Here is a 21,541-nt window from a genome sequence, read left to right on the forward strand (position 1 = left end):
TTTCCTCAGAGTAATAAAACTCAATGGTAATTACACATTATTTAATAAGATGCTTCATAGAGCCTGCGTCCTGACAGAAAAAGAGTTAACTTTGCAAGCCAAAGGCATTTTATAAAAGCATAACACCAAAGAAAGCAAACTACAAACATTTTAAATGAGGACCTTTAATTTTACATTTCATTCAAGACTACCTTACTTCAACATATCTATAAATTAATGATAAAAATCCTAAATATATTTCAATACTAACATTTGTAGGACAATATACTTGCTTTTAAAGTTTTTCCTAATACACAAATGGCCCATAAAACATAATCTCAAGATCACATAATTTTCACAATCTAACTTCCATATCACTCTATTTTATTGTAATGGCCTAAAGTAATTGGGAGTGTGTGTGTGGGAAGGAGGGGGAGAGGGGAGGAAGCAGCAAAGATAAGCATAACCATGTCTATATTAACAATAATTCCAGAAATGATAGAATCTAATACAGGATTAGGTCAATGATATACATAATATTTGATCAATAGTGAGCTGTGAAATAAAACATTTGCTAAACTCTATAGAATTACCCTTCTAAATAAACAAAATATTTTTTGCTTATCAAGACTAACCACATTATCCTTTGGGGAAAGAAAGGCTTTACAAAGTCCTTTCCAAATGTGGAAGATGGTTTCCCATAAATGAGTATATTGAAAGGCCTTGAAACAGGATGTGCAAAGCATAAAGGAACTTGTGATAAGCTTGCATAAACATTTAAACATCCAAACAGGGTTTTACATGCTTTAAGATTAGCAAACATAAGCAAAACCTGTTAAAATAAGTTATACATTTATTTTGTTATTAAAAATAAACTTCAAATAAGTTAAAAAACAATTTAATAAAATGACAATACAAAAGACCTCTTAAAACAATAAACTTATTAATACATCAATATGTAGGGGGGAGGTTGATTCTTGTTTACGGCTCTTGGCTAGTGTCAGGATTTTAGAACAAGCCATTTTGTTTACCATTCGATTTCATAAGAGACTACTAAATCTTTTTTAAAAAATATATTTTTATGGATTTCAGAGAGGAAGGGAGAGGAAGAGATAGAAACATCAATGATGAGAGGGAATCACTGACTGGCTGCCTCCTGCACGTTGGACTGAGCCTGTAATTCAGGCATGTGCACTGACCGGAATCGAACCTGGGACCCTTCCATCTGCAAGCTGACACTCTATCCACTAAGCCAAACTGGCTAGGGCGAGACTACTAAATCTTTAAATCACAATATATTGGGGGGAAATAAACTGTTAGCAACAAGTTCCTCCTTGTGGATGACCTGGTTTTACTCCCTAGAACCAAATGATTTTTTTCCCTATCCTTAGTTAGAGCACTGAAATTTTATGAGGTGACTCATTTTTTTAAAATATATTTTATTGATTTTTTTACAGAGAGGAAGGGAGAGAGAAAGAGAGTTAGAAACATCGATGAGAGAGAAACATCGATCAGCTGCCTCCTGCACACTCCCCACTGAGGATGTGCCCGCAACCCAGGTACATGCCCTTGACCGGAATCGAACCTGGGACCTTTCAGTCTGCAGGCCGACGCTCTATCCACTGAGCCAAACTGGTTTCGGCAGGGGTGACTCATTTTTGATACGTCTCTTTCCGTTCTAAGTCAGATGTTACTAGATGAGGACTACCAACCCTCTAGCCCTGTCATTGAAAATTTTTGTTTAGCAATTACATTTTATCATTTCCAAACTATTCTCCAATTGTTCCCCTTTACAAATATATCTAGTACTCATTTCATGGGTATAATAGGAAATTAACATTGCAAAAATATGTTGATAAATGCCCTCTTAGTTTTTAAACTTTTATTGTACTCTTCATAGAATGTAAGAGAGTAGAAAATACAAAAATGGGTGATCTGGCTGCCATTTTTAAATGGAAGCATTTACACTTCCAATTCAATAGCTGCACTAATTTTTTTCAATTCTCACCTGAGGATATTTATTGATTTGAGAAAGAGAGAGAGAGAGAGAGCGAGAGAGAGAGCGCTAAACAAAACAAGACATTAATACTTTGTTACTACCTTCTTTAGCATACTTAGCAGAAAACTGGAAAAGAAAATTAGATTTGTATGCAATCATATATGAGCAGGTGTTTATGTTCTGAAAGCCAACTCTGACATGACTGACAGACACACTGACAAGTGGAAAATAAAATAATATATATAATAATTAAAACTTAATTTAAATATAGCCTAGTGGTTAATAGTTGTCAACAATATTAAAAAATGCACTAATCATGAACAAAGAAGAGTGCAAGAGTCTTACTTCTTAATCACAAAACGAATTCTTTCCTTTGCAAGTAATATCCTTTCCAGGCGAGGAATTCCATAAGTGGATGGCCTTCTGAAAGGAATTCCTTCCGGAAGTCCTTCTACATAAAGGTCTTCAACATGTGACTGGAAAAGAGGGTATGGGATCGTCACAGGACCTTTGGCTTTTATCGCTTGAGCTTTAAGGATGAAAAGAGAAAGAGAAAAATCATTAAATGACAAGGATTAAGCACAAAATAGTTGAATATGTATTGCTCTATAACTTATATAATTAATTTTTACTTTCGTTTATTATAATTGAATCAATAAAACAGTACAAAAGAACTAAAAAGAAAAGAACACCAAAGATGCCAATGGTCTATTTAACCAAATCTGCAATGAACTAATGTATATTTTGAAGTAATGTAGACCTAGGTAGACTTTCTCTTGAAATCTGAACATTAATGAACCCAGAAAAACAAATCAGTTGATAACAGCTAACACATACAATATGCAATGAGAGCAGTATTTTTAAACATTTAAAACATTAGTGTAAAAGGACTTTCTTTTAAAAAACTGAAGCAGAAGATTTACCTAAAAATTCTGCTAGATTTATTTATCCAAGAAAATAATGCAACAGCTGCAAAAAAGTGGAAAGCATGGGGAGTGTTAAGAATTAAATATACTCAATATTGTAATATCTTTATATGGTGATAGTTACTAGACTTATGATGATGATCACTTTGAAAGATATAAATGTCAAATCATTATGTTGTACACCTGAAACTAATAATGATGTATGTCAACTATACTTTAAGAAAAGAATAAACTATAATGAGTAGACATTGATTTTATTAAACAAACTCTGAAGGGTCAGTTTTTCTGAACAACAGGAGACATTTAAATATCACTGAGTATTAAATGTTTTTATTTGTTATAGTGGAACTGAGATTAAGACAATGGCTTCCTCTCACCCAACTCCCCATTTGAAATGACAAGGATTAAACACAAAATCCTTTTGAGAGGTGAAATGACATGACGCTAGGATACCGGAGTTTTAAAATATTCTTACATCAAAAAGAGATGGGACAGAAAAGAACAAGAAAGAAAATACTGTAAAATGTTAAAGGTTGTTGATCTTGAGTAATGGATACTTAGAGGGTCTTTGATTCTTTACTTTCGTTTTTGTTTGGAAATTTTCATGATAAAAAGGTATTAAGAATATCAATTATGTTCATCTATAACATAGGCACATTTACACTTAGTACTGAAATTTTCACAGGTAAGCCTTTTGTCACTAACGAAAGCAATGCCACATTTTCTATGACTACAGACACATATCAGACACATTCCATTATTCTTTCCAAGACTTCTATACATTTTAATCCACACAGCAGTTACCTAAAATGCTAAGTACGCTAAAAGAACAGCAGAGGTGCTAATGACACTGCCAACAAGGTCCCAAAGCTAAAGTGACTCCTATGGATTCCCTTCAACCTCTCCTTCCTCAGGAGTTGCCATCCGAACAGCCCCACTTTATTTTGCTGGTACTTTACGTAAAAGTCTATTTGCTAAACATTAATATTTGTACTATAGTTTCGAGTATACCATATTACACATTAACAATGAGATAGATTTAACATCCTTTGTTGATATACATCTGAAAATCATGTCACATATAACAATGAAAATAGCTTCCCCTAAGGCAGTGGTTCTCAACCTTCCTAATGCCGCGACCCTTTAATACAGTTCCTCATGTTGTGGTGACCCCCAACCATAAAATTATTTTCGTTGCTACTTCATAACTGTAATTTTGCTACTGTTATGAATCGTAATGTAAATATCTGATATGCTATATGTGTTTTCCGATGGTCGCAACCCACAGGTTGAGAACCGCTGCCCTAAGGCAATCCCCATGTTGTGGTGCTTCCGGTGTAGAATACGTTATCCATTGTTGCTTTCAAGTGGACCAATTAAAATCACTGGCAAAGGCTCTGACTATTGAAAAATGGGATAACTACTAAAAAAAACTTTTAAAAATGACTGAAAATATTAAGGAAAAGCTATTTAATTTATTATTAAATTTACTCTAAATCTTCATTGATGGTTAAGTAATCATCTGTGATAGAGAAATGTTCACTTTAAGTTTATTAAAGTACATAATGCCATTGTGACTTATCAGTTAAAAACTTCTCTTAGAAAATTCAGTGATACAGGAGAGCACCACAGAAATGAGATTGTCAAGTTAAAATTCAGAACATTATACAATTTCACAACTGACTGCAAAGAATCCTCCAAATGACAACAACAAAAAACCCCCAGCAAAACATGATCTTTTAAAATACTAGTAATTGTTGCACCCAGTCAGTGTTGCTCAGTGGTTGAGTATCAACCTATGAACCAGGAGGTCACAGTTTGATTCCTGGTCAGGGCACATGCCTGGGTTGCAGGCTTGATCCCCAGTTGGGGTGTGGAGGAGGCAGTCAATCAATGATTCTCTCTCATCATGGATGTTTCTCCCTCTCCCTCTCCCTTCCTCTCTGAAAAAAATAAAAATATATTTTAAAAAACAAAATAAAATAAAATAATTGTTAAGATAGACTATTATTTAAGAAAATAATCTTCCATTAAATCTCCAAGAACCAGGACTTCGCAACAAATACAGGGTAAGGCAAAAGTAGGTTTACAGTTATTCGTATAGAAAATAATACAATACTTAATAAATAATACAAGAATAAACTGTTTCACATACTCACAAATGTAAGTCTACTTTTGCCCTACCCTGTATATAAATAACCCCCCAAATATACATGCTGAAAGTTTAAACTAAGATTCAAATATTTGGACAGATACTATCCAACGATCTTTCCAGGGACAGATATACAAGTAAGGCACAATTCACTAATAGAGCTGGACTTGCTTACTCACGTTAGAGGAACAGTAACTCCATTGTTAAAAAGCTTATAAACAAAATATTACAAGAATTTTTGAGTTTAGACTTACCATATTTTCTTTCAAACAACTCTTCGACTTGTTTACGTAGATCAGTAATTCGAGCATTCCATTTCTCTGAAAATTGAAAGTTAAATCTCAATAATAAATCCCTGTTTGGGGGCACTAATAAGTTCTTAAGATAACCCAACATTTAATGATGTTTTCTACATAATATATCCTAATTTTTAATAATCCATCTTCATCTATACAATTTTACAGCTTTCCTAAGAACTTTTTCAATCTGGTAGTTCTTAGAATTGGTTCAATAGGAGATTATAGGGAAGGTTTTAAACATTTCATACCAAGTACATCTTTTTAGCCTAATATTTCTGAAAAGTAGAAGAGCAGAAAAGACCAATATAATACAATACTACAAAATGGAGGCCAAAAAAGGGGAGGTCTCCAAGGTCATTCAGGAAACTCTAAGTTGTACGGAAATGAGACTTTATGACAAGTTAAAATATTAACATGTTATCTTAAAAATGTACATAAGCTAAATGTTTTATCTATTCAAAATAGAGATCACAGCACAATTCACCACTTATATTTTATTTAGTCCCTTCAAAAGGCTACATACATCATCCATTGGAGTTTGGTTATATTAGCTGCTGGCAGTTACACAGAACAAGAAAAATGAAGATATTAAAATATATCTTAAAGAAGGTTTTAAAGCTAAAAAAATAATTGAATTACTAACTCATTAATACTGATTTAAAGTCTACCTATAACATCAGAAGATACAATGTCTCATGCTTTGGTAAACCCAAACTATGTTTAAACAATGTTAAGTTACTTCAAACTGCCTGTAGTTTTCCTCAGATTAGATTACAAGACAGTAATACATTTTAAAGCATGCTCCTAAAGAATGCTATAACTTTTATCACTAATAGAAAGAGTTCAGAATCAAAGAAAATAGGCCTGTATTTAACCAAGAACTTACCAAAGTTGAACTCCCTCACTTTCCTTTTTCCAGCGTTGGCAGGTTCGGCGGCTGGCGGCTGGGGTGGCTCGTTGCTCTTTGGTCTCTTGGTAGGTGGAGAATAATCATCATCTTGAAAAAGAAAACTGTCATCACTGGAGGAACAGACTAAATGATTGACAGCCACCACCTATTAAATCCTCAACAATCGAAAGATATGAGGGGACATTAAATATTTTAGTGTTGTCATTTTCATCATATTTTTCCCAGTTACATTTGAAGTTTTCCTACTCTTTTGAGATGTGCTCAAGTGAATATATCTCATTTTCCCTGTTGTCTTCATTTTTTTACTTTGCTTCATTTGAATTGTCATTATAAACTTCCCCTTTTCCTCTCATAACTGCTCTGAGATAGCTGCTAGAATTATATTCAATTTATCTGTCAAGAAAAAGGATTTTAACGGAGACAGCTAGCTGGGGAGAGAAAATACAGCTTGAGCGGAAAATATTTAAACTTATATATAAAATTCAAGCATACATAAACAAGGGAGGTTGAGTAACTATATATCAAACAACTTACACACAAAATGTATAGAATTAAAGAAATAGGACTACATTATTTGTGAAACAGGTAATATTGATTTGGTCAATATAAAACCTATGTAGAAATGAGCAATCAGATATTTAAGCACAGAATACAGACTTTTCAAGACATTTGTAGTAAGAGTTCACACTAATTTCCTCATGGATATGTCTGTAACTCAACACTGCTATGATACCTTAATATAGCTAAAGCTAGAATTAAGGACATTTGGCTCAAATAAGAAGAGTTATCACTGCCATCGTATAGTCTCTGAAAATGTCAAGTGGCACACTACTAAGATTTCTGCTTAAACACCATGTATAAATTATTGAAAATATAATTTAAGACATCTGTACTTAAAAATAAATGACAGAGAAAAACATAATTACTGTGTTAGACACTAGCAATAACAAAAAGATACCATTAAAATACAAACTACCTTTTTACATCAATATAACTTTCATTCTCATTTTATAGGTAAAGAAATAGGCTCAGAATGTTATGTGACTTAACCATATCACATCATTAGATAGTGTACCTGAGATTAGATTATGAGCAAAACTTTTCTTCCTAAACTAACAGGTAAACTATCAAACAGATAACATGAAATCCAAAATCAGCCTAATATACAATGTTGCCTGAGAGAGCAATAGATACTAATTAAGGAAAAAATCTGACTAATGCCTAAAATACTTGTATCTCATTGCTATCATTGCATCAGAGTAACCGACATTGTTGCCCTGGAGCCCTGACTTTGGGTTCTTCCTATAATGCCAACAGATATTCTGGGAACCTGTAATTATTTACTGACTATTCTAACCAACAGAAGAAAAAGGTACCAAAGTCACCAATACCAGATAAGGTGTTATTACGACTCATCTATGTGCTAGGAAAGACAAAGATGCTAATTTCAGGAAAACATCATATAGAAAACTTATGACACTAGAAAAATTTTCATGTGTTGCCCAGGCGGCGTGGCTCAGTGGTTGAGTGCCAACCTATGAACCAGGAGCTCACAGTTTGATTCCTGGTCAGGGCACATGCCTGGGTTGTGGGCTTGCTCCCCAGTAGGGGACATGTAGGAGGCAGCCAATCAATAATTCTCTCGCATCACTGATGTTTCTATTCCCCCCCCCTTCCTCTCTGAAATCAATAAAAAATATTTTAAAAAATTCTTTTTTATGTGAAAACCACTGTAAAAATGCATGTTCAAATTTAGAAGGGAAAAAAAAAACCCATCTATGGTAGAAAACTATTTAAAAAGGACAAACTGTCCTAGCTGGTTTGGCTCAGTGGACAGAGCGTCAGACTGTGGACTGAAGGGTCCCAGGTTAGATTCCGGTCAGGGGCACATGCCCGGATTTCGGGCTTGATCCCTAGTTGGGGGCATGTAGGAGGCAGCCAGTCAATGATTTTTTCTCATCATTGATGTTTCTATCTCTCTCTCTCCCTTCTCCCTTCCTCTCTGAAATCAATAAAAATCTTTTTTTTAAAAAAAAATAAATAAACATGACAAATAGTAAAATAAAACTTTTTTCTGTCGCTTGGGCTTATAATTATTAAATTACTACAAGAATTAAAAGTGGTCAAAAGATCTATAATAGATTATTAAGTAATTAGATTCAAACCCTAAATAGAAACATTTGAGAAAACATTAGGTATCTTTAAAACATTTGGCCTTCGCCTGGCTGGCGTGGCTCAGTGGTTGAGCGTCAGCCTATGAACCAGAGGTCACGGTTCAATTCCAGGTCAGGGTACATGCCCAGGTTGTGGGCCCGATCCCAGTGTGGGGCATGCAGGAGACAGCCGATCAATGATCCTCTCTCATCATTGATGTTTCTATCTTTCTTTCCCTCCCTCTCCCTTCCTCTCTGAAATCAATAAAAACATTTATAAATAAATAAATAAACAAGCAAATAAATAAAACATTTGGCCTTCAATTCTGAAAACATGATGAGAAAAATAAACCCTTTTCCATTGTCCAGATTTTTAGAGGCTTAAGAGTATTTATATGCTAGTTTCCAAAGATAAAATGAAATATACATTTCACCTACGAATATTATCAAAGTATTTTAAACATTCAATATCAATATTTCTGCCCAAACATTAAGCAATGATATTTAAAACAAAAGTATTTTCCCTATAGGATAATGTCATCTAAAATATCTATAGATCATCACTTAAACAGGTTGTTAATTGAATTACATAAAATGAAAGCTGAAAGCGTATAAAATAAAAATATAGCTGTAGGATGGTAATGAAGAATTGCAGTTATTAATCTCAATTATAATCTAAACTGTTTAAAATTGAGGCCAAGATGAAAGGCCAAGAGTGCTTTTCTTTAGTGTCAATACCTCACTTCTTCAGTCTATTTTACAAGAGAAATAATTTAAAATTATAAATATATTTACAAAAGTAACCTCAGTGATCATAAACAGGAAAAAGGCAAACCTGGAAGAGTATTTAACAAGACAACATAAGATTTACAATCTTTAATCAATATTATAAAATATGAAAAAGTGATAAGTAATGAAGTTCAATCTACTAAATGGGAATACAAAGAGATGAATTTAATTATTCATGCTGATAAAATATCACATCACACATCATATGAAACATGGAATTAAGTCATAATAGCAATGAACTTAGCCACACCTTCCATTTTTTTCTCCACTTTTTGCTAAAAAACAACTATAATTAGTGTTGAGAAAGAAGAAAATGTGTTTATTGACCTCAAAATCAAAATTATTTCTCTGTATCAGAGAATATCAAATAAAGCTCCAAGAGTTACTTCTAATAATTGGGTCCAGCAATAGTACTGTTTTCTAAATGAGTGGTGTTTTAACATTATGAACCACTTTTGTGTAAAAAGACACTATTTCAGGATGCTTCAAAATTTAGCCCAAACTATTTATAGCATCAAAATTAAAAGCTTATAAAACAAGTTTCAAAATACTTAAATATGCAAAAGCTGTTATTCAGGACTATATAACAGTTATTCTACCAGTACTAACACAATGACTCCACACCTCAAAAAATGGCAGCAACAATTCCTAATTCAACATTTGTATTTAGAAATAAATCTGTTTTTCTTTTAGCATCGTATTTACAAATACACTTATCAATGAAACAGACTTCGGAGCTAAAATTTATTACTGCAATCTTATTGGTGAGTGCATTAATAGAATATAAAACATTTTCTGATACTCTAGTTTTCAATATAATCAAGTTGGTAATGTTTTATCAGATAATCTGACACTTATTCCAAGTAAACAAAAAAAATAAATTAAAATCAACCAGACACTGTATTTCCTTTAAAATTACTCAAAGCTATTAGTTTCCCTACACATTTCAAATTAATCCAGGTCATAACTCCTCTAAACACAAAATCTTCAAATGGGCCCGTGAGGCTTGGCTGGTTGAGTGTCATCCCATACACTGAGAAGTCACCGGTTTGGGTTGATTCTCGGTCAGGGCACATGCCCGGGTTGTGGGTTTGAGCCCCAGTAGGAGGTGTGCAGGAGGCACCAGATGGATGTTTCTCTCTCTCTCCCCCCATCTCCCTCCTTTTTCTCTAAGTTCAATAAAAAATATATTTTTAAAAAACCTTCAAATGCTAACCTACTCCACTACAGATTCTATGAACTGTCCAGTTACATTTATAAGATACGTACAATAATTAAACAATGACAAACAGCAAAGCTTATGGGCTCTATCTTTAGAACATACCCAGAATTCAACTCCGTATGTCCACTGCCCGGCCTTCTCTAAAGCACCATGTTATCTGCCCTAGACAATTGGAGTAGCCTTGCAAGCTGGATTTCTTGCTGCCATTATGCTCTCCTCTCAGACTTTTGCAAGATAGCAGCCTTGCTTCTCCAAGGTAAAGGACAGAACCTGTTGCTCCTTTGTTTAAAACTCTGCAATGGTCCTTGCCTACCTTGATCACTCCTAAATCTCTGCCACCTAGTACCTCCCAAGTACATACAAATTGCTGGCTATTTGCATAATGATTAAATGAACACTTGATCTCCAGCTGGTTTGGCTCAGTGGATAGGGTGGCAGCCTGCGAACTGAAGAGTCCCAAGTTTGATTCAGGTCAAGGGCACATGCCCAGGTTGCAGGCTCAATTCCCAGTAGGGGGTGTGCAGGAGGCAGCCAATCAATGATTCTCTCTCGTCATTGATGTTTCTATCTCTCCCTCTCCCTTCCTCTCTGAAATCAATAAAAATATTAAAAAATAAATAAATAAATGAACATTTGAATAGTATAATTTTTAATTATATACAAGAGCCAAATATTTACCAAGGTCTTAACATGAATTTCACACAAAAGGATACCACCAGAAGATGACAGGTAAACAACCACTGAAACTCTAAAACAGAAATTATCTAAACGGCAGTCCATGTACCATATATGGTAATGTGAACCAACTATATGCAATATTTTGTTGAAATATTTATGTATATTTTTCAATGTATATAAAAAAGAAGTACAATTTAAAATTTCAAAGACAGTTTCACTTTGGAAGATGCAAAATTAATTTTTAAATGAATCCATTTAAAATCCATTGAAAGAAAAAACTTCAAGTAATGAACAGGATAAGGTTTGGCCACAGCAGAATGAACATATGTGAATGACTCAGGTTTGGGAAACAATGCCCTAAGACCGTGGTCGGCAAACTGCGGCTCGCGAGCCACATGCGGCTCTTTGGCCCCTTGAGTGTGGCTCTTCCACAAAATACCACGTGCGGGTGCGCGTACAGTGCGATTGAAACTTCGTGACCCATGCGTAGAAGTCGGTTTTTGGCCTGGGCAAGTCTATTTTGAAGAAGTACTGTTGATATTTGGCTCTGTTGACTAATGAGTTTGCCGACCACTGCCCTAAGAGAACTGCATGATTCAAAAACCTCTTTGAAAGCAAGAGACTTCCCATTACTAGCTTGCCCAAAATAGCTAGACCTCAAACAAGTGTGAGGTAAGGTTTTCTCTGCATGCATCAAAGATTTAACAGCAACTTGAATTTACCCTAATATATAGTCATGATGTTTATGAAATGAAGGCTTGCACAGTGGTATTATTCCAAGGGCTCTTTCTCAAGCCTAAGTTGCACAAGTTATAAATGTGTACCACTAATTTAAGTACAAGTGGACCACTACAAATGGAAGAACACACCACCGGCAATGGGTAAGGAATATTATCCTGCAGAGATAATGCAGCTGCTCAATGCCATAACTCCACATGATCCTATATAATAAAGAGGTAATATGCAAATTGACCCTCACTTCATAACACTGTCACAAGATGGTGGCGGCCCAGCAGGGGCGGGGCTGGCGGCCGCTCTGCGCAACTTCTGCCGGGGTTTCCTCGGGCCTGTGTTCGCGCCCGCAGGAGCAGGGCCCGGCGGCCACTCCACGAGACCCGGAGGCAGGGCATCAGGGCGGCACTCCAGGACTCAGGGCGGTCCCATGGTGTGCAGTGGGGGTTGGTGGTGGGAGGGGGGGTGGTGTCCCGGGTCTCACATAATTTCACACGACAGGTCACTAGTTTCAAATAAAGATATCAGAATTCAAGCACTATGAAAAATCTGACAAACTTACGTGATGATCAAGTTCTTTTTTTATCTTTTCTACAAACTATTTGCAAAATGCAGAAAGATACAACAGGAGAAAATAAAAGTCATCCACGGGCATGCAGGATTATCTTCATTTATCTTCTTCCAGTATTTTTCTGAACAAAACTGACATCATTCTCTATATACACTTTTTGTTTTAAACTTGCCTTGTTCATGAAGGGCAGGAACTTTTCCTCCAATTAAACAAATGACAATAGGGGTCTTTTTCTGGATCACTTATGTATTTTTTTAAAACCACACATTCAGTGCCTGTATGTTTTTTTCTATTATAAGGATATACTAAAAGTTAGTTCTCTAACTATAAATATTAAATGAGTTTTTACCATTTTACAATAATCTTTCCAGAAAAACAATAACAATTTTTATCAAATAGATGTGCAAGTTCTCATTTGACCTTCCTTGTTAATATCAGACTTAACTTTATCCTCCTTAATATATGGATAAAAAACAATTAGCAATTTAATTGAGGCTCATTATAGTTTGTTCACAAACATACATGCCATAGAAAATGCTACTCTGTAAAGTAATTACTTATACAGACCTGTATTTCACTGCTCTTCTGAACATATAGCCACCTATATAGCAAAATTATATTACTTGTTGACAAATTTGGATAATAAAGCTTTTTATAGTATGTTTTAGTTAAAAAAAAAAAAGACATCACTCCCTCCGAAGTCTTAAAATTGAAAGTATAGACACATTTCAGGTTCATGAGCCATTTATTTTATCATTAACATCTCTTTAAAGGTCTTATACTATGAAAGTATATATTTACTTTCTAAACAAGTTTAATACAGTCTTTATCTCCTCTAAGATTTGATAAAAATAACCTGGTTATTTTCCTAATTAAAGTTTTGTCCTAATAAATTTAAATAATAATCTATATTTTTTCTATCTGTATAGAAGGAACAAAGTTCTCAGTATTTATAATATTTATAACTTCTTAAGATTTTCTTCTTTGATAGTTAATGAGGTTTATAACTAAAAACACACACAATTAAATACAATCATTTAATGCTAAACTAGAAACAATTCAAAATTGTTTTTAGATTAGTAAAATTATATTAATGATAAAAAAGATATATTTATTATTTTGAGACATGAAAGATGAGAAAAATTCTGTTATGCGAAAGCTACCAATCAACTTATATTTTAGAAGCAATGAAGACACACATTTTGAATAGTTAGCTGTAAGTAGCCAAACACCATAACCAAGTGACACCAGGAGAAGACAGGTTGTTAAAGAGAGAAATAAAACCAAGGAAGGTTATGCAACATTAAAAAAAAAAAAAAAAAAAAAGATGAAGTACCAAGATGTATTATGGAAAAAAGCCAAACCTATGAGAAATGTGATATATGTGTATTTTAAATGTTCATTATAATGTTGCACATCATTTTTATAAAACTATATGTATGTACATACACACTCATATACATGTGTATACATACATCAAATTATTTTTAGATTAATACACAATGAAATGAGTACAGGGGCTTTAGAGCAGGGCAGGTGTAAATATAACTTAGTACAGTTTAATTTGTTGTATTGTTTCAATATTTTTCCTTAAGGAGAACTTATTTTGAGGGGGAAAATTTAGAGCAGTGCGAGACAATTTAAAAGGAAAAAAATCAATATGCACTTAATAATTATGAAATGATACTGTTAATAATTCTATTAGCTGAATTTTTAAATAATTCAGGACAAACTGGCTCATCTGCATTCATGCATTATGAAGAAGAAAAAACTAGGTTTAAAGCAACCTGAGCTAAAGAGATTAGTTTAGACTATATTATAGCTACTGATTCAAAAACAGTTTTTAAGAGCAGGTTATATGTTAGCCTCTAATAGTATTTTAAGGGGAAAACTTGCTTTAAAAACTGACTGAACTATCAACACTCTCTTCCTCTACTTTACTCAAGTAAATATCAGTGTTACTGATATTAGATCTGGCTATCACAGCCTGATAACAGATTACAGAATCTGGTTTCATGTGCATCTAGTCTGGTCATAGTTTTGTTTTTTTATTCTCAATTCCCAATGATAGGAAGTATAGTCTGGTCCACCGCTCATTTTCATGGCTTACTTTTCTTGTCTAAAACTCCCAAAGCACTGGGTGCACTGTTGAGAAGTGGGCTGCTTTGGTCACACATACACATATATACTTCAATTTTTATCACGTTTCCTTTAAGAATGAATGAAATGCATACTTAGAAATGTGAATGAGACAAGTGTTTTTATGACCAGAAGTAAACTTTTGGAATCAAGGCTTTTCAATAACTAACCTTCAATAGTCACCTCAACTTCAGGGTCCTCACTTGTTTCTGAAGGGACATGTTGAGTAGAATCTTGAAAAAAATAAAATTCTAAAATGACATTCTTTATAAAGCACTTTCTATATGTTCCAACATTTTATTGATCTGATACTCAAAAAGCAGCCTACTATAAAATTTTACTGGCATTTTAATTCATCTCATATTTATTAAGATATATGATCCCTTCAATTATAAATAGGGATAAAAAATAGAAAAATTCTGGAAAACTATTACATAATACCAAGTTAACTGCATTAATGGACTAAAAAAAACTTGCATTTTTAGGAGTAAGGTTATAATGAAGTCACAGTTATTTTCCTGCTGTAACTAGAAAATGCTAGAATAAAAACTAAGGCTTAAAAAAAACACCTATTTCTCCTCTGCTTTCAGAAATCTGAGTGGTTTATATTTTTAAATAAAACTACAATTTTTTGTAGTGGGGCCCTTCAGACCAAGAAAATGACTATAAAAATGCATATAGGACTATATCCCCTAATTTTATATGCAAGATACTTTCTAAAATAAAATATTTTATTAATATTTGTTGTTACTGCACAAAACAAATATATGTACATCAGAATGTTAGTGCTAGAAGCTAGAAAGTATTTTTATCAACTCTCTTTGATTTTGCAAAGGTTGAGAGATTAATTGATTTGCCAAAGATTATGTTTATTGGTTAGTAAAAGAATAAAGACCAGAACCCAGGTTTGATTTAACTCTATTAACATTGCAATACAATAAAAATCTCCTTAAAAATACAGTATTTGAAAAGCCTAGTCTCTAATGACAGAATTGTAAATTGTGAAGTAATTCATACTGCCTGATGAACCCTGTCCCATGTATCTTATATACAGGTATTTCATGGTAAATACTACCTATTCAAAATAGAAGATTTTGTTACAAACACATAATTACCTTCACACAGTAAAACATAAAAAAAAAAAATTCATGCACATTATCTTCTATAAATAGATCTTTAAAAAAACCCCACTAAAGTATTGTTTAAAATGAGCATCTTAATATTTCTGCAAGAAATGTATTCCATTTAGAAACCCTAGTTCTAAAATTGAATTTAGAAAGATTAGCTAACATTTGAGAGACCTTAAGAACTCCCTCCACTCAGACAGGATAAAATATCAGAGTAATAATTTTTAAAAATTAAATGAAAAAGCAAATATACGGAGTAAAAAGTTACAAAATAGACTCAATTTTTATCCAGAAAATAAAGTACAATACAACTAGTTTATGAGAGAAATAATAATTCTAAAATAAGACTCAGTTACATTACCAGTCATTTTCCTTGGGAACAACCTACAAAAACTTTTTTGAAACTATATAAACCACTTAGAAATAGGAAGCCATTTTACATGCTAACAGTTTAACTCAAGAGTCCAGTAACTTAAAAATCTGTACCATAGTTAAATATTCATTCAATCCTGAGAGCAAAGGAGGATGGCTAGTAAATAGAAAAAGTAGTTCATGGGGTAGTTGTGGGTGTAAAAATAAGCAGAGGAAATCTTTCTTTTATTAATCTTATATAGAATACATTACTCTACTCTAAAAAATGGCACCATTAGCCCTGGCCAATGTGGCTCAGTTGGTAGAGCATCGTCCCATGCGCTGATAAGTCAATTCCCGGTCAGGGCACAAGCCTGGGTTGCAGGCTTGAGGCCCAATAGGGCGCATGAAGGAGGCAGCTGATCAATGTCTCTCCATCTCATGAATGTTTCTTTCTCTCCCTTTCCCTTTCTCTATCTTTAAAATCAATAAAAACATATTTGTTTTAGTGGCATCATTAAGTAGTATGTTTAAAAAGGAAATATGAACCAAGCCAGTAATAATTGTAATTCTAAAATATTGAAACCTTTCCTTCTTTAAAAAATGTTAATATGGCACAAGATGACCAGAAAAAAAAAGTCAGCATTTTGCATCAGGAAGTTTTACTTACCTAAGTTTTCATCTCATATGCTTTATTATTCAGTACAATAAAAGAGGTATATTACATCTTAGGACTAAGAAAAAAAACCTGTTGGCTAAGAAAGCATACCAAAATAATCATCTTTTTTCTTCCAAATAAGGTGTTTTAAGGATAGTAGCTCTAGCCCTAGGTTGTTTGGCGCAATGGATAGAGCAGTCGGCCTATGGAATGAAGGGTCCCAGGTTCGATTCCGGTCAAGGGCACATGCCTGGGTTGCAAGCTCGATCCCCAGCAGGGGGCATGCAGGAGGCAGGCGATCAATGATTCTCTCTCATCATTGATGTTTCTATCTCTCCCTCTCTCTTCCTGTCTGAAATTATTAAGAATATATTTTTTAAAAAGACAGTATCTCTATAATATAAAACAAACATAAGATAAATATAGCAAAATAAAAATCCCTTTATTTCTAACCTTCTGCTGGTACTTCCACTTCTGTTCCTTCATTGCCCTCTGAAGAATGATGGCTTCCTAAAATGAAAATAAACCACATATAATAAAGCAATAAAAACTGACATAGAAAGAAGAGAAACTAGGTAACAGTGCAAAAAATTTAAAACATATAACACACCATATACAAACTAATTCTTTAACTCCTGAGTAGTTATTTCAAACAATGCAATCTAATTCAGATAACATTTAACACTTCACTTGAAAACTCAAAAAATTATTTTAAAATGTAAAACATATAGTGTCCACCTAAGTAGGCTTGGGGATTTATAGTTAGTTACTATAACTACACAATGTAATTACTAATAGATGTTAGAATTTGAGAAATAGAACAATTATGTTTCAAAGTACCATGCTCATCCGCCAATGATACACACACGCAGAAACACACAAATCAGAGTAAAGTCTTTCTTTGCTCATAGACTATTAAATATAGATAAACAAGTTCAGGTTTTGCTGTGAAATGTTTCCTACTTTGCATTTTTACTATTGTGGGAGCTATGGAAACTCAATCCTCATTATTTAGTCAAAGTTGTATTTAAAGGACATTTGTAAGTTAAAATTTAAGATACTACCTTTAGTCTCAAAAGCATTTTAATTCAGGTAATATACTCTGCCTGCTTCTAAAAACTGGAACATAAAGCAATGTATCAAGTTAGGCAGTCACAAGGTAAACAGGCTCACCCTAGTAGAGCAGAAGCTTTACGCACAAATAGGAAAATAGTCCACTAAAATATTAGAGAGCCACTTAGGATTAAGTACCCAAACTGCCCCCAAATACTCATCCTCTGCTGTTAAAAGGTCTGAGTTACCAACATGGCAAAGGTTGAAAGTCACCGCCTTTGTGTATAAATATATTACCTATGAGTAAATCCCATGGGGGGAAGGGAAACAAAATGGAATTTATCATCCACTGATAACTAATTTCAGAAACTATACATACAACTAAACATACAACACTGAGACATAAGTTTTAAATATATTTTATCTTGATTTTTAAAAAGCATTGATTACAGTTTCAAAAACTCTCACTCAGTGTCTAGTACTTTTGAATTTAAAATGCCATAATTATCTTGGGATTTTTTTCCACTTCATATTATGAAAACTCACCTGAACTCAAAAGACTAGATAAACCTATAAATCTAGAGCCATGAATTATTCTTTAATTAACTTTTCAATATACTTTCTCAACACACAGTCCCTTCCCTCAGTTTTTAAAACGTCAACATTTGGATTTATGAAGCATTAGGTTCTTTGACTCCAATGTCGAAGAAAACAAAGATGTGAGGTCAAAGTAATGAGAGGTGATGAATAAGAAACCATTACTTAAAAAAGGAAACATTAGGTAAAAAATAAGAACACTTAAGGTAGTTGTTCCACTTTCACAGTATTACATGTAAACAATGATTCTTTGTGTCCTTTTTGTTCTTTTTAAATCTGAAATAAGCAATTATATTTACATTAAAAAATAAACTAAAGAAAGTAAAACTTATGCGCTCAAAGCCAGAACAGATAGAATCAAAAGCCATCCCAAATAGCCTATGACCATCACGTCAGGGAACACGATACAAAAATTCTCAAGAAGTATTCAATTTATAAACTTAGTGACTTACAAGTGAAATTTTACAATTTTTTAAAAAGCTAAGTATCAACATGACCTTATCAATATTTACATTACTCACTATACAATAAGAACCTTACTTCTGACTATTCTGATATAAGGTATAAATGTGTACTTTACCTTAAATATGAAAGTGTGTCATGTACCCATTTCGAGATTCATTACTAGATTCACAAAAGGGAAAATTGGTTTTGAAAAATTGTTGCTTGTGAAGTTCATTTATATGTTTTTCAAAAAAAAAAAAAAGGCCAATACATTTTTTTCCTTTTCCATTTAGAAAAGTAATAATACAGATATAAGTACTAAAATACAGTCTGTTCAATATAAAGAAACATTAAATAAAAACAGTATGTGGAAAAATGGAAGTGAAAAGTTATATATACCTTGCAAAGACTTCGAAAGGGGGAGTTTGTCATCAACATCATCAGTTTCAGAAGGGCCTGCTTTGGAATACAAAGATAGAACTTCAACAGTAATCCCAAAAATGTATTTTGGGTCACTTTAGTAAAGAAATTTGGGTGAAAGATATGGAATAACACAGCCTTTTCATGAAGAAGGGGGAAAAAAAGGCACAATTAAAAAAAAATGACTGACAAAATGAGTGGTGCCAATTTATGGTCTCAGTGAGTGGGAAAAGTGGGCTCAGGCAAATATCTAGACAGTGAAAAAACATTTTGAAAATGACTAGACATATGGATTGAATGGGAATGATATGTCTAAAATGGTGAATGTGGCTTTTTAAAACATTAACGGGTTCATAACAGCAAACTGCAACTTTTATGTTACACAGATTATAAGTGCAGGTTTATCTTACAAGGCGTATTTGTTTCTTCCTTGACAAATATTTGTTTAATTTTTTGTCATACTGAAGAAAAGTGCAGAATCAAATTGTTAAACCTTTCTTAGGATCTCTAGAATCATGTAATTAAACTATAAGTACACTTGAATCTCCTCTGAAATTGAAACATGACAAACTAACAGTTAATTCAGAATCTCCCTTTCCTGCAGATTCATAAGCACCTTTTAATAACTTAACATGGTTCTCCCCAATATTAACATATAAAATATTTTGGACTCATTAAGCTTTCACAAAATGCTATAGAAATTAAGGTAACACATTTGCATGTATTATTCAAGCATTTTAGTAATGAAACATATTTAAAACAGAAAAAAAAGTGTGTTCAATGATTAACATAAAACATGTTCTTGCATGAATATGAATACAAACCATCTCACTATCTGAATATTATTTGGAAAATATCCTAAGACTCTTAAAAGGTTTGGAATGCATAAGGAATTTCAGAGGCACAAACCCACACATTATTAAGCAAAGAATACATCATAGAGGAACACAATTTCATAGAAAATACAAAAATTACTTATATTTGGAATCTCAGCTAAGAGCAAGACACTGAATGAAAGAGACTTGAATTCAAATGCCAGATTCACTGCTTCCTAGTCATGGGTTCCTGGGCAAAGATATACAGAACAAAATTAATTAAATTATAGCTAAGGGTAGTAACTAACTTCTAAATACTGCTTAGTCACTTTTTCGTAAGTTTAGCTATGTCAGTGGTTCTCAACCTTCCTAATGCAGCGACCCTTTAATACAGTTCCTCATGTTGTGGTGACCCCCAACCATAAAATTATTTTCATTGCTACTTCATAACCGTAATTTTGCTACTGTTATGAATCGTAATGTAAATATCTGATATGCAGGATATATTTTCATTGTTACAAATTAAACATAATTAAAGCATAGTGATTCATTACAAAAACAATACGTAATTATATATGTGTTTTCCGATGGTCTTAGGCGACCCCTGTGAAAGGGTCGTTCAACCCCCAAAGGGGGTTGAGAACCGCTGAGCTATGTGCTATTTCCAATATTGATCTGTTCCTAAATTCTTTTTCATGAGGTCCTCTTTAAGTCAAAGTATATTTCTTTTTTTAAAAAATAAATCTTTAGGGGAATCGAAGATGGCGGCATAGGTAAACACCGGAGTTTGCTGCCCCGAACAACCACTTCAAAAATACAACTAAAAGTCGGAGCGGACATCAACCAGAACCACGGGAAGGCTGGCTGAGGAGAGTCTCTTCAACTAGAAGCAAAAACAACAGCATTCCAACGCTCAGCGGAGGCGCAGTGTGGAAAATTTAAAGGTACGGCGGTGCGGTGGTGAGGTGGTGCGCGCGCAAAGTGGGCTGGCGGCTGAGGGCGCGATTGTCGTTTTCAATCAGGAGCGAGTCTTAGACTCTGGGCTACAGATCCGGGCGAGTCTCTAGGGACCCAGACTCAAACGGGAGAAGCGGGACTGTCTGGCTACGGCCCCCCCCGAGGTTTGCAGCGGTTGCTGGGACAGAGAGGCAGAGCCCCTGGGGACGGACTGAGAGCGGCCATAGCTGCTCCCTCCCCCCGCCCTGTTGACCCCGCCCCGCCCAAGTCCTGCGCACGGCCATTTGCCGATCGCCTCAGGCAAAGGCTGGACTAGCGCCTCCCCAGAAGACAGACGTTTTCCACAGCTGATTCCTACAGCCAGTCGGCCTGGTGGTCAAATCCCTCTAGTGTTAACTACAACAATTAAGGCTTGGCTAGAACAAGACTGCGCACAGAGACCACAAGGGGGTGCACCAAGAAAGCATATAAGATGCGGAGACAAAAAACATGACAGAAATGGAGGATATGGAGCTAAGAATCGCAATTTTGAGGGCTTGCCATAAATTTGTGCAGAGCCTCACGAAACTA

At 34.1% G+C, this 21,541-nt stretch overlaps 1 protein-coding gene across 1 annotated transcript in view; it reads right to left on the reverse strand.

Annotated features, from left to right (window-relative positions):
- GTF2I (general transcription factor IIi) overlaps nt 1-21,541 on the reverse strand; it is a 96,407-nt gene that overhangs the window by 29,738 nt on the left and 45,128 nt on the right. The window contains 6 exon segments of the mRNA XM_006088229.2: nt 2,324-2,507; nt 5,311-5,376; nt 6,242-6,352; nt 14,720-14,782; nt 17,139-17,195; nt 19,179-19,238. Coding sequence (XP_006088291.1) covers nt 2,324-2,507; nt 5,311-5,376; nt 6,242-6,352; nt 14,720-14,782; nt 17,139-17,195; nt 19,179-19,238 — 541 coding nt within the window.

This window comes from Myotis lucifugus, unplaced genomic scaffold (genome assembly GCF_000147115.1).
Source record: "Myotis lucifugus unplaced genomic scaffold, Myoluc2.0 scaffold_45, whole genome shotgun sequence".
Classification (NCBI taxonomy): domain Eukaryota; kingdom Metazoa; phylum Chordata; class Mammalia; order Chiroptera; family Vespertilionidae; genus Myotis; species Myotis lucifugus.